The sequence below is a fragment of the Gossypium hirsutum genome, chromosome A08, assembly GCF_007990345.1.
Source record: "Gossypium hirsutum isolate 1008001.06 chromosome A08, Gossypium_hirsutum_v2.1, whole genome shotgun sequence".
Classification (NCBI taxonomy): domain Eukaryota; kingdom Viridiplantae; phylum Streptophyta; class Magnoliopsida; order Malvales; family Malvaceae; genus Gossypium; species Gossypium hirsutum.
The window spans coordinates 118,586,775-118,601,413 of NC_053431.1; the positions used below are offsets into that span (position 1 = coordinate 118,586,775).

General features: G+C 30.4%; 2 protein-coding genes across 2 annotated transcripts; one reads left to right on the forward strand and one right to left on the reverse strand.

The window, feature by feature from the left end:
• The first annotated feature begins 11,088 nt into the window (after positions 1-11,088).
• Positions 11,089-12,396, forward strand: LOC121205083 (pentatricopeptide repeat-containing protein At5g57250, mitochondrial-like). Its single transcript, XM_041076011.1, has one exon. The coding sequence runs from the start codon at positions 11,089-11,091 to the stop codon at positions 12,394-12,396; it is 1,308 nt and encodes a 435-aa protein (XP_040931945.1).
• On the reverse strand, positions 12,348-13,298 carry LOC107948218 (metallothiol transferase FosB). The gene is made up of 3 exons (XM_016882683.2): positions 13,101-13,298; positions 12,908-13,022; positions 12,348-12,833 (listed from the first exon to the last, which is right to left on the reverse strand). The coding sequence occupies exons 1-3, from the start codon at positions 13,265-13,267 to the stop codon at positions 12,543-12,545; spliced, it is 573 nt and encodes a 190-aa protein (XP_016738172.2). The 5' UTR covers positions 13,268-13,298; the 3' UTR covers positions 12,348-12,542.
• Positions 13,299-14,639: the final 1,341 nt, after the last annotated feature.

Below are 14,639 nucleotides of genomic sequence, written 5' to 3' on the forward strand. Positions count from 1 at the left end.
CCTCCATCGATCCACCTCCGGTCTACCTCCGGTCCTCCACCCAGTTCCAGTTCCAGAAAATCAAGGGTTTGTTTATTCCCGAATCGCCAACAAATTCGTATTTAAGGTAAACTCTTTGTTTACTCGTTGATGTTCATAATTTGTCTGTTTAGCATCACTTGTTTGTTTAGCTGGTTTAGCTTCTTTGCTAAATGTTTGATTTATCAGTGATTTATTTGATTCATTATTGCATTTGATTATGGTAACTTATTTTAGATTTCTGGGTTTGATTTCACGTCTTTGATGATGCTTCGGTTCTATTCGGCTTTGTTTAATTCATTTTGAATTTGTTATTAAAAAGAAAAAGAAATGATTGCTTTTCTTGGCATTATTATTGATTTTGGGTAGGATTTTCTTTTTATCTTTTGGGTTTGCATGGATGTGATTCAGATTGGATCGAATAAGGCCAGAAGATTAGTATTTTGGGTCTAACTGATTGTTCGTGTTCTGAATTTCATTTTGGAGGTTCGGTTTTTCTTTCTGGGTTTCTTGTTTTGGAAAATCAATAAAAAAGGAGCAACAATGGGATTGCTAAAGGTTCGGTTAGGTAATTAGTGTTTCATGTAGAAGTGAGTTTCATTGTTAGAATTGATTGGATCATACTATGTGGAGAGCAGTAGAAATTGTTTTATAATAGATTCTATAAAGCTCCTAATCTGATAAGAGCCAACACTCCTATTTCGATGAGGACTACCATCTGAGCGAACTATATTAGAAACTTTAAAATTCTAGCAAATGAGTACTCAGAAAATATTCTGCAACTTCAACTTAAAAGACATGTGAAATGGTGATTTAAAGGGAAAAAAATAACTAAAAATGACTACTCAAATCTCACTCTCTAAAGTGATAAAATTCTTTATAATAATGCCTACTTAAGCACCCAACCTAGCATGCTTCTAAAGGATGGTAGAGGTTGCTGCCAGTGTTTGAGAGACCTAGTTGTCACATTTTTCTGTTGATCCCAATGGCTCTGTTTATCGGTCAAATAATGCTGTTATTTATGCCACCTCAAACCAACTACAAAATCCAAGACAAAAACCATTATTTATGCCAACCCAGAAGAACAATATGACATGTTAGCAAGATCCATAAACAGAATTCCCACTGGGGGTGATGCCTTTAAATATGGAATGATAGGGGGTGTATAAACCAATTCTTATCCCAGAATTTTCTCCTGCCAAAAAATGAAATAGAATTATTCAACTCCCAGAATCTTTACTTCAGAGAACAAAATGTCCTTACTAATGCATCTTACAGTCTAGAAGAGAAAAGTACCTTACAGAAAATTTATGTGATATTATTGAGGAGTTTTAGGTGACTCAAAATCACTAGATTCCCTCACAAAGCATCTTCAAAGCTGTGATGTTCAAATAATTGATGTTCAAAATCACTATATTCTGTACAGTAGGAGGGTAGCATAGAAAAATTTGGCTTCAAAATGTTTTTAGTTATCTAGGGAGTCATGAATCAGAGGCCAAAATGTTTTTAGTTAAAAGTAAGAAGCATAGAAAAATTTGGCTTCAAAAATTTTCTCAGGGTTGAAGATATTGATACTTTTATGTGTTGTAATATTATGCACTTGGACAATGTTGTTACTATGTGGTGTACTACTAATTATGTATTTGGATAATATTATTTCTAGTACTCATTATGGTTTCGAAGCAATTTATAATTATTCAATATTCTTACTAGTATTCATTGTGGATAATATTTTTTCAATTTATAACGATCAATATTGTAGCTTATTATTGAGTATTATTATAAATAATCATTGCAATATATGTAAAAACAATTTAAAATATAAAAATTTATTAATATATATTAATATATGTAAAAAATAACTTTTCCGGAAAATATTTTCAGGAAATCTGTCAAACAGCAGAAAATATTTTACACAGATTCAATCAAACACCAGAAAATATTTTCCAGTAAGTCATTTTACAGAAAAGTAAAACATTTTCTAGAAATCATTTTACGGAAAACATTTTACAGCCAATCAAACAGACCCTTAATTGGAAATCATGTTGCTGGTTAGTATTACAACAACACTTTTTTAATTTAGGAACATCTATCGAAACTAAGTGCATCATAACTTCAAAACTCTTATATATATATTTAAAAATCACTCAAACTTATATTCTTCTAGTTGTTACAATACTAATCGAGTAAAACTCCATTAGCTTAAGTGCAATAATATTCATATTTGTTTCAATGGTTTAATTATTAAGTAGAATAGTTATGTAAACATTTCAATATCTTTTTATTTTTTTATAACATATTAGATTATGGCACACGTATAAGGTAGGTGAAAAAAATTATGCAACAAATTTACAAAAAATGATATAAAAGTTAAATGTGGCTTTGGTTGGAATAGTAAAATCGATACAATGAAGATTATATTTTTAAATCTAATGATGTATTTTTTATAATTGTATTAATTAGCATAAAATAATATTTTTTTATTTTAATTATAATTTATTAATTTAAATATTAAAATAATTTTTAAAATAATTGTAATTTAAATTCCAATTATTTTTAAATGTGAATTCAGTTAAAAAAAATTAACCTCGTGTTTTTTTATATATATTATAGACTAATAAGATAAATGGTAGGAAATAAATAAAATAATTTGTATGTTGGCAAACTCTATTAAAATAAAAATAAAATAATAATTTGTTCATTTAGTTTTACTTTTTTTTGAATAATTTTTTAAAACTTATTTTCACAAATTTAAATATAAAATATTTATTTCATAATATGAAAATAAAAATTAATTATAAATTTTAAAAAATAAAATTTTCCTTAATTCAGGGGTAGCTAGAGTGCTGGCATGCCCCGGTCCCTCTAAAATAGAAATTTTTTTATTTAGCTCCTTTAAAATTTTTAAAATTTTAAATTAGTAAAAGTAAAATTATACTTTGACCCCTTAAAAATGGTAAAAATTTGATTTAATCATTTTAAAATTATAAAAATATAAGCTATTAAAATGGTAAAATTACATTTTTACTATTGTAAAAATTACAATTTAATTTCGACCCCTTAACAATATTTCTGACTTTGCTGCCACTTTAATTCGAATAATTATAGTTTTGTAACTTTTAAACATAAAATTACACTAAACCAAATACATTCAAGTACAACCCAAATTTAACCTGAAATAAATTTAATAAAATGGAATCAAAGTCGAACCAAACATTGCAAAAAACTAGTAATTGTAGTCTACTATATAACATTAGATAGTTTGTTCCGGCTCATGTGACTGCAAGCTTCTCTAAAGATTTTGCCCTAAATCTCCATAATATCCAATTAAGTGCCTTGTCCCCTTCCTTGGACCACTGAATTTCATGAAATTGGTGTTTCAGTGTGAGAATCTTGTCCATAATTGGTCAGAATTGTTTTCAATGATTTTGCCCAACTTGTCATTTACCTTGAACAAGCATGATTTGATGCCCCGTTTCAAGATGGAAGCTAATGCAAATGTCAACAACAAACAATTGTCGCTACTCCATTTTCATGATGCATTCTTTCTTCAGAATTCTATTTTGTATTTCTATCCAGTCTTTTGATTAAAATTGTCCGTGCAATCATCTGCACCACCCTAGATATAACCTATGAGGTCCAATAAAAGTGGACCTCTTTTAATTTGAAACTCGCTCCTTATATACGAATCTTAATTCAATCCATTCCAAGTTTACTTTTAGAACTTAATTTCTTTAATAACTACAATTAAAATTTTGCTTGATTTTGTCATTTCTATGTATCTAAAATTTCCACAATATACCTCCTTCAAGTAAATTTCCCCTTTGTGGAACATCTCCATGACCTGTACCCACCAATACTTAAATTGTTTCAAATTTAGTTTCATTTAATAAAACAAACAAATAATACTAGCTAGTAAAGCAATGTTTAATACTTTATTCACAAATAAAATTAGCAATGTTTGGCAATAGTTTAGCCTTTTAATGTGTATATATATATTATCAATGTCACCTTATTTTTTAGCTAAATAATTTTTTTTTAATAATGTTGGCGTGACAACTCGTGTGATAATTTACATGCAATTCATGCTAACATGGATTTAAAAAATATGAAATTGTAAAAATACAAATTCAAAAAAATAAAAAAAAGTTTATAAAATTCAAAATTTGAGATAAAGTACATGTGAATTACCATGTGAGTTTTCATTTTTAAAAATTTAACATTTTAGTCAGCATTCCCGTTAAAAAAATCAATTCGACTCTTTTTCAAAAAGTAATTGGTCAAATTTAACTTTTTTTTAAAAAGGTTGAGGGTCATATTTAACTTTAAAAAAAAGAATGAAGATCAAATTGACAAAAAATAGAATAAATTTGACATTATGTTGTTTGTTCAGGGAAAACATTCCCATCCATAAAGGATAGTACAGTAAAAAAAAGAGCTTAGAAAGCTCAAGATGTAACAAATGAAGAAATAAAAACTCAATCCCAAACAACCCAAACCCTAGTCGCCATCCACCCTATTGGCATTGTGATTGGAGGAGAAGAGTAAGAGGGCGACTAAGATGATCAAGGCTAGTTAACTATATCATCAACGACATGTATGTCTCCAGTAATTGTGGCAAGGCCTTAAAAGTGAAAGCAATGTTAGAGTCATTGTGGAAACCAACCACAACCATCAAAGGAAGAGCAACCACAACCATCTAAAGCGACATCAACTGCCAGACAAAACCGAGCTAGTGCGTGGATCCAAACTCAATGAGATTCAACTTGTCAAAAAGCAGGCAAAAATGGCATCTTACTCATGTACAAGAAGGCTAAGCTTAAGAGAGAACCAAAAATAAAAAGAAATAGCTAGCAAGCTAAAGAGAAGAGCCATGCTCCAACCAAAGTGAAACTTATGCAGTGGTAGGGTTGTAACACCCCTATACCATGTTCGACCCAAAGAACCTGATATAAGAATATTACATTTGGTGCCAAAGTGATTTTGGCTAATCACTAAGTATATTTGAACATAAAAATAAATAATAAATTTAAATAAATTATATTTTAGTTCCTACTACTAGTGACATACTTGATCTTCTTAATTACATGTCACTCTATTCAAAATCTTAAAACATACCCTTTTTATACTTGGATATGTGATGAGATGAATGCTCGCAATCTCAAATACCACCCTTCAAAATTTCTGTACTTAATCTGCGCACGGAAACAAACTGTATGCTAAGTATGCAGCCAATGATATTACTATAATTCAAATACTTAAGGTAAAAACAATAAACATGTACATTTTAATCTTACTACCATTTTACTTGCAATAAATCATTCATGCATTTAATTTTTTTTTATCGTAAATAGCTTTTCTTCATTTTAATTTAGATATCTTCTTACCATATCAATATTCATTTCATGCATTTCATAAATAACCATTTCATAAAATCATTATTTCAAATATTTCATTTCCACATCCCAATTCAATTTCTTATTCCATTTCATATCTAAAATCTTACAACATTAGTCTTTCAATAATCAATTTAAACCAACATATTGCAATAATAACATTTATAATTAATTCATAAGATTATATTCAATTAACTCATACACTATTTCATTATTTTCATTTTATTCTATTTTCACTTCTTATTTCGATATCTCAATCTATTTTGTAATGACCCGAATTTTACCGTTATCGAAAAAGTGTATTTTTGGGTCTCCGTTCCTGAAAAATGGATTCGTAAATATATATTAAAAATATTTACGAAGTAAAATGAGTGGTTAATTAGAGTTAGTTAAGTGAATTTAATTTAATTAAGAGTAATTAGGAAAAATGACTAAATTGAATAAAGGATGAAAGTTAAATTGTAGATTAAAAGAAAATGAAGAGGACCAAAATGACAATTATGCCATTTGTCCTAAGTGAGGCTAAGCATAAAAATCTGAGATTTTTATGTGTTAAAATATATATATTAAATCATTATTATTAAAAGTAAAGTAAATAAAAAGGAAATAAAGGAAAGAAACAAAAGAATAAAAAGAAGGAAGGAAACAGAATAGCAGGAAAACGAAACAGAGAAGAAACAGGGGAGAAGGAAAGAAAGAAAAGAAAAAGGGAAAATAGGGTTTAAAGGTTCCAAGTTAATTTGGTAAGTCAATTTAGCCCCTTTTCTTATGATTTTTGAGTTTTTGGAATCCTAGAGATAAATAGTACTTGTTTTAAGTAGAAATTTTGAAAGTTATTAGATTTCTAAGTTTGGTTCATGTTGAATAAAATGATGGAATTGGGGTTTATTTGATAGAAATTTTGATTGGAATTGAATAAAGGATTGAATCGTAAACTAAACTATAAGTTTTGAGTTTTAGGGATTAAATGGAAATAAATTCGAAATTATGAAAATATGTTGGAAATTTAATAGTTAAGTATGAGTTTGGACAAAATTTGAATAGAAATAAAGTACGAATTAAGATAGAAAAGTAAGTGAATTTAGTTAGGATTAAATTGAAATTAAAGTAAATCAACATTTTGTACTAAGACTATTTTGGACAGCAGCAGTAGTCTAAGTTTGAAAAATCACCAAAAATTGTAGAAATTAAATTATAGGATGAATAAAATATAGAATTAAATCTTATTGAGTCTAGTTTCTTATAGAAGAAACGATATAAGCAATTGAATTGTAAATTAAGAGATATAATGAATTTTGTGAGACAAGGTCAGAATAAATTCGGGTTCCCCTGTTCTGATTTTGGAAAATCACAAAAAATTGAATAAAAATAATTAGAGGCTTAAAGTTATATGTTTAGAATCCTTAATGAGTCTATTTTCAGGAGAAATCAACGAGAATATTATCCGAGTTCTGTACTGTGATATAATTAATTTCTAGTGAAGAATGGTCGGAACTATTTGACAGCAGAACAGGGGCAACTTTAAAGAATAAACTGTACTTATTGGCTTAACCAAAAATTCTAAAAATTTTATGGTAAGAATATATGTGAGTATAGTTTCAGGGAAAATTAGTGGATCTTAATTTGGAGTTTCCTAGCTCAAGATATAAATGATTTAGTAACAATGACTCAAGTAGACAGCTTTGAATGAACATATAAGTAAATAGTGGAATTATGTGTATAAAAATGGTTAAATTTGCATGTTTAGGCTCATGGATTAAATTGAATTGTGTTATATTGATGATTATAAATTATTATTATTTTCGTAGTTAACAAAGAACCCAAGACATCGGCGCACAAAGGAAAGGAGAAAGCTATCAAGGGTTAAAACGAGAAATTCACGGTTTGTATTACTATAATTCAAATTACTTTTTATTAAATGTTTTATATCAACTCTATATTTAATAAGTGAGTTATAAGGTAAGTATTGATATTTGAGTTGAATGTGTATGTATAATTGAATTGTAAATTGATTTGAATGTGAAAATTTTAATTGAAAAGTAATCTTGGAATGGAAATGAAAGTGAATTGAGAATTAAAATACCCTATTAACTAGTCGGGCTAAGTCGGATATAATTGGCATGCCATAGGATCTGGAAGTGTACGGGAATTTGCCGGCTTTACTGATCAGGCACTTTATGTGTCGTATTTCAGGCACCTCGTGTGTCGTTTTAGGCACTTTATGTGTCGTATACTGATCAGGTACTATGTACCGTTTTAGGCACAATGTGCCGTACTGGTGTGTTGGGTTGGAATCCGTGTATCCGTCAAAGTCCGGATTTGTTAATAGGGTGAATATGTAAAATGAGAAATTTAAAATAAATTGATTGATTATATTATTGAAATATTGAAAGAAACGAAAAAGTTGAATAGTGGATTGAAATTGAGATTGAAAATGAAAGGCATGAACTTAATGTTCATGTAGTGATTGAAATTGTTACATGTAATATGTGATGGAAACTGAAGAATAGATAAAAATTGTATCGTTATTATCAATTAATGAAAGTTTAAGAATGAATTGATATTTGTGAAATTAGATAGTTACATGTTTGGTAATTAAAATTCTTTATTGCTATTATAATTTGAATTATGGTAATACCACTGAGTACGGAATACTCAGCGTGCGGTTGTTTCCGTGCGCAGGTTAAAAGGAGTCTAGTACCCCGGTCCAGCATATGAACGATCCCGACTCCAGCAAATTTTGGGTGATGTTTTCTTTCTTAATTGAAAGTGGCTAGTACGTTGTATAAGTTATATAGATATACTTGTAAAGTTGGTTATAAGAATGGTATACCATATTTTGTTATTCGTTTGATAAAATGGTAAATATTATATTATATAATTTGGTATAAGTTGGAATGAAAAATGAATGAAGTTATTAGTTAATTTGGATTAATATTATGAATGTTTAGTTATTAAATGACTATGTTAATGAATTGGTTATGATTTAGATATATTTAGGTTTAAATTATTTTTGATTGTACCCTTGGTTTTGGATTAGTTGGTTTTTGGTTTGAATTTGCAGGGGGTTTTATGTAAAAATTAAGAAGAAATGCTGTCGAAATTTTTGTAAAAAAAATAAAAAAAATCTCTGAATACTCGAACAAGTCCCATTCCATTCCACTTTAATACTTATGTTGGGCTTCGAAAGTCCATTATAGGGACATAATTCTTCAATTATACTATGAATGTTATAATAATTGTAAAATATCCATAAGTTGTCTGATATATCCGGTAATGCCTCGTAGCCTTGTTCCGGCGACGGTTTGGGGTTAGGGGGTATTACATATTTCATATTATCAATTCATTCAATATCAATTTTAATTACCAATTCAATAAAATATGTATATTCAAATTATAATATTAATCTTTCAATAACCATTTCATGCATTAAATCAACTCGCTTCAATATCAATAATAACTATCTCAAAATTTATATTCATTTGAATTTATACATTAATTCACTTTCTCAATTTCATTTCATTATCACATCTCATTTCAATAATTCATTCTTTTTATATATAAAATCATTCAATAATGTTCATATTATCGAAATTATTCATTTGCCAAAATAACAAATTTACATATTAAATTATATAACATTTTAATTCATAATTAAAAACTAATTCTTAGTTAGTTTTCACTTCTCAACAATAGCAATTCAATTTGGCTATTCATCAATTTGATATCATATATCATCTCATTAAATAATTAATCATTACATGAACCTTTAATTCATGCATTTCATTTTCATTTCACAAATTCAATTTCTCATTTAATTTCAGTAGCACGATCAATCAAATTCATTCGATTTACCATTTCATTTATTTACCCCTATTAACAAGACTCGAACTTTGGTAGATACATAGATCCAACCAAACACACCAATGGCACCCAGTGCCTCATCGGATAGTTCGAAGCAATAAGTGACACTTAGTGCCTTTCGACCAAGCCGAAGTAAGTTGGTACCCAGTACCTCATCGAATCTATCCGAAATAATATAATGACACCCAGTGTCTCATCGACTCGAGGTCGAAGTATCCCTGAACACTTCCAATCCTATGGCATGTCAACTATATCCGACTTAACCTGACTAGTTAATAGGGTATTCAGTTCACTTTCTCAATTCAGTTTCAATTAGATTCAAATCACTACTCACTTTTCAATCAATATACATTTCAAATAATCACATATTTTCATCACTCAATTCAATTTGATTCAATTCAAATCACTTTTAATTTCCAATCAATATACCTTCAAATATTCACATAATTCATAATTCAATTCAATTCAATTCAATTCAATTACATTCAATTCAATATCAATACTCACCTCAATTTTATTTACCATGCATATTAAATAAAATTGAACAATTGATAATAATTAAATTCGAATTATAGTAATACAAACCGTGATTTCTCATTTTACTCTTTGTCTACTTTCTCCTTCCCTTTCTTGCTCAATGTTTCCGGCGTGATGTTAGCAATTTGAATTTGAGCCTTTAAAACCCTAATTTCTTTCTTTGCTTTTTCTTTCTTCTTTCTCCTTGTTTCGTCCCTCCTATTCTGTTTCTATTCTTCTTTTCTTTCTTTTATTTCCTTTATTAGTTTTAATTAATGATAACAATAATATATTATAATATTATTTAAGTAAATATAAATCTATTTTACAAGTGTACATTGATTTTATTATTACTATTACACATGTATGGTTTAAGTACCGTATATCTGTCATTATTTAATTTATTTAATAATTATTATAGTCATAACAATCTAATATATTAATGTATTTTTAACACATAAAAATCTTACACTTTGTTTGGTTCGCCGTATTACCCAATCCATTACGCCCCGATTACGTGCGTATTACATTACGCCCCTATTCCGGCGTTTGGTTCGCTGTAATAGGTATTACGCGCGTAATCGGTTACGCCCCTAATCCCCAAATTCCCGTGTTTTCCAATCCCTTCCCTTTTCGCTGTATTAGCTATTACTTCCGGCCTCCCTCCCCATCTCCCTGTTTTACCCTCCCTCCCTACCCGACCCTCTCCCTAATCATTTTCGACGTCCTTTCTCTTCATCTGGATTGAATTACATCGAAGGATCTACCACTAATTTCCCTTCTTTGATCCTCTCAATCAAGGTATTCTCAAATTATTTTCCTACTGTTTTTGGGTTTTTTAACCCTCTGTTTCATTCAGTCCTTTGGCTTTTTTTTTTCCTCCGTTTTTTTCTTCCTTCTCTGTTTCATTGTTTTTTTTGTTAATTTTGCTTATGTGATTATAAACACAGTGAATTTAGTGTTGGGATAGCTTTGATGTTACTGGGTTTTATTTTTATTTTTACAGTTTCTTTTCTCTTTTTTTCCTACTGGATTTTATGCTGCGTTTGATTGAATCTTTTTGTTAATTTTTGCTTTACTTTCTATTCATATATGTTTATGAGTGATGATAAAAAATGTGAATTTAGTGTTAGAACAGGTTTGGTTTTAACGGGTTTGATTTCTTTTTGCTGTCATCCGAAACAACCCAGAGAAGGGTCTTTTGTTGTTAAAGGATTGCTTGAGTGATTCTGGTACATTGCCTTCTTCTTTTACTTTTTGCTCGTTGATTCATGGTTTTGTATCTCAAGGGAATATGGATAGAGCAATTGAGGTGTTGGAGTTGATGACAGGTGATAATGTTAGATACCCTTTTGATAATTTTGTTTGTAGTTCAGTGATTGTTGGTTTTTGTAAGATTGGGAAACCTGAAGTTGCAGTTCGGTTTTTCGAAAATTGTATGAATTCAGGAGCTTTAAAGCCTAATGTTGTTACTTATACAGCTCTTTTAAGCAGTTTTAATCTGTTGGGTAAATTTGATGAGGGTTGTGAGTTGGTTTATAGTATGAAAAAGGAAGGGCTGGCTTTGGATGCTATTCTTTATAGCTGTTGGATTTTAGGGTATTTTAGAAATGGGTGTTTAATGGAGGCTTTGAGAAAATATAGAGAGATGGTTGAAAGAGGAATAAACCCTGATACTGTGAGCTACACTGTCCTTATTGATGGGTTTTCGAAGGAAGGTAGTGTTGGGAAGGTTGTTGGATTTCTGAAGAAGATGTTGAAAGACGGGGTGATGCCGAATGTGATTACGTATACGGCAATCATGTTAGGTTTCTGTAAGGAAGGGAAATTCGAGAAGGCATTTAGGTTGTTCAAGGAAGTTCAAGATATGGGGATTGAAGTGGATGAGTTTATGTATGCAACGTTGATTGATGGAGCTTGTCGGAAAGGAGATTTTGATTGCGTCTTCCATTTGTTAGATGGAATGGAGAAGAAAGGGATTAAGCCAAGTGTTGTTACTTATAACATAGTCATCAATGGTTTGTGTAAGGTTGGGAGGACATCTGAAGCAGATAATGTATTCAAAGAAGTAGCCGGTGATATTATAACATACAGTACTCTGTTGTATGGTTATACCGAAGAAGGGAATATAAAAGGAATTATTAAGACGAAAGAAAAATTAGAAAAATCTAGTCTTTGTATGGATGTTGTTGCATGTAACATACTTATCAAAGCATTCTTTATGGTTGGTGCATTTGAAGATGCTCGTGCACTCTACCAAGCAATGCCGGAAATGGATTTAAATGCAGATTCGATTACTTATTGCACAATGATTGATGGCTACTGTAAAGTGGGCAGAATAGAGGAGGCACTTGAAGTATTTGATGAGTATAGGGTGTCATTAGTTTCTTCTGTTGCATGCTATAATTGTATAATAAGTGGGCTATGCAAACAGGGAATGGTCGATATGGCCATTCAAGTGATTATTGAACTTGGTGAGAAAGGTTTCATTTTGGACATGGGTATCTCTATGATGTTGATCCGGGCAGCTTTTTCTCAAATGGGTGCAGTGGGTATAGATATATTACACAAGGATTGCAACTCAATCTCACATACTTATTAACTGCTATAACCATTACGAAATACACAAGTTGTTCAGGAAAAACAAGACAGCACACCATTGTAAGACTTGTGAAAACAATTGCAGAATATAATAGCAGAAAAAGAAAAATGAAAGTTGCTCACAGTTTTTCTTTTCCTTGTGCTGATTCAAAATGAAATGTTCAACATTTCCATGCTTAAGCTCTCCATCATGGCGTTTTCCATGAATCCGCATTTAGCCGGTGCAGACTTGTAGAAACTGCTTAGCCTTTGCTTGAATGAGCATGAAGAAAGAGGAATGATAGGAATGTTCTCACAGTTGCAGAGCTCAACCATGTAACCATCTGGATCATGAAAGAATACCTGATCAACCCTGTTCCCTTGGTCTTCGACCACCGCCGTAACATACTTCATTCCCATGTCTTGCAGCCTCCTCATGACAAGGCCAACATCAGTACACTGCTATTTCAAACAGAAACTTGTTAGTGCTGCTTGGTTTCTGAAAGATTCAACTTGGTTTCATTTTGCTATACCTGGAAGGATATGTGATTATCCTTTGGATTAATCGGTCGAGGTTCAACGATAGTGTCGAAATCATCGATTGATGGATTCTCAATTAAGTGTATCCCAATGCCATAATTATACAACCTGCATCAGTTGTTCAGTTAGTATCATGTTTCATTCAACACTGGATTTTACTAAACAAGGGTAGAGCAGTAAGGTTACCAAGCTCCATTGAACTTGAAAGAAGAAGGGCGTTTGATGGAAACAAAGCCCAAAACATCTTCATAGAACCGCACTGAATCCCAGACTGATCTACACAACAATGAGACATGATTCAATGACAGAAGTGGCAATGCCTCAAAGTTGTTTGCTTCCACAGAGTCCAACATGGTTTCACTCTTATTTGGGTTTCAAAGGAGATCTGCTCTTCCTTATTTGAAGGACTATTTAAGGAGATGAATTGAGAAGAAATATATATTTATATTTTCTTTTCGGTGTAGATTGAGAGACATGGGTCTTTAGGTAGACAACAGGATAGTATACTTTATGCTTGGCAATCTGCATATTCGTATTGATTTCGTGTCATATTCGTGTTTTAAGGTATTATAGGTATACAAATTTGAACATTTAAATAATTTCTGTTATATGGATTGTGGTACATTTGTGTATTCATGTTTTTTTTAATACCATATTATATACATATATACATTGAAATTTTGCCTTGCGGACTTCATTTAAATTAAGAAAGCTTACAAAAGACACTCCCTTTCCATTTTTTGTTATTCTTTGCTATGAGTTGGAGAAAGAATAAACAGGAAACTGTTTGCAGATTTTGCTTTGTTTTTTCTGTACAGTAGTGGATTGTTCTGTTTTGCTGCTGCATTGTTTGGTTGGTTTGTGCACTGATTCTTTGTTTTGGTTGGCTTTTTCGATTTAGATTTTGTTATTGTCCCCTAAAAGTTGGGTTAAGTTGTTTAAGGTGTTCTTTTTTTTTTGCTGGTTTATGGCATTTTGATGCCTTTTCTTATAAATTAAATATTCAAACTATTGCCGAGGAAAAAAAACATAATGGTTAAGGTGTTTATAAAGTTGACACTAGGCAGAAGAAAGAAATTCATCTGCTACCTTTTATACAATAAACTATCGCTTTTTGTTACCTTTTCATTTGTTATTTTCTTAATTTTTCTTTTTTTATTGTTGATTTTGCATATTTTTGCATATTTTCATCGATATTATATTTTAACTTAAAAGGTGATTGTTGCATAATTGTAAGTATTGATGATTGGTAGGCAAGGGGATTTAATAAACTATCTAGATACTGTTTTGATCGATATCATATTTAAAATATGGCTCATGGATGATGATTGGTGTATGGTTGTTCTGTGTTTTGATATACTATATTTAGCTATAGCATAAATATTTTCCCCAAAAAAAAAAGGTTGATCCGAGCACTTTTCTCATTACAGGTAACATTTTTCCAACACTTCCACATCGCAGTCGTCCCAGATTTGAGCATTACAGGTTAGTATTGATGTAGTAGGTTCTGTTGTTTCCCAAATGAATATGGTTTTGTTTGTATGTTTGTAATGCTCATTAAAGCTTTTGTTTGTATGGTTATGGTTATTGCTGCATGACCATTGTTCTTTTTGAATTTATCAGCCAAGTTATATGTTTTTACTATTAGGTAACATTTTGTTTAAAGAGCATTATGCCTACACATCTTTTATGAGATAAATTTGTACATGTAAATGAGATAAAAGT

What these genes read in the sequence shown, in the direction of transcription:
- LOC121205083 (XM_041076011.1), top strand. Translation starts at nt 11,089, where the DNA reads ATGGATAGAGCAATTGAGGTGTTGGAGTTGATGACAGGTGATAATGTT.
- LOC107948218 (XM_016882683.2), bottom strand. Translation starts at nt 13,267, where the DNA reads ATGTTGGACTCTGTGGAAGCAAACAACTTTGAGGCATTGCCACTTCTG. An exon ending in TTCAAGTTCAATGGAGCTTG is followed by an intron (nt 13,023 to 13,100) that starts GTAACCTTACTG and finishes CAACTGATGCAG; the next exon opens with GTTGTATAATTATGGCATTG. An exon ending in ATAATCACATATCCTTCCAG is followed by an intron (nt 12,834 to 12,907) that starts GTATAGCAAAAT and finishes TTGAAATAGCAG; the next exon opens with TGTACTGATGTTGGCCTTGT.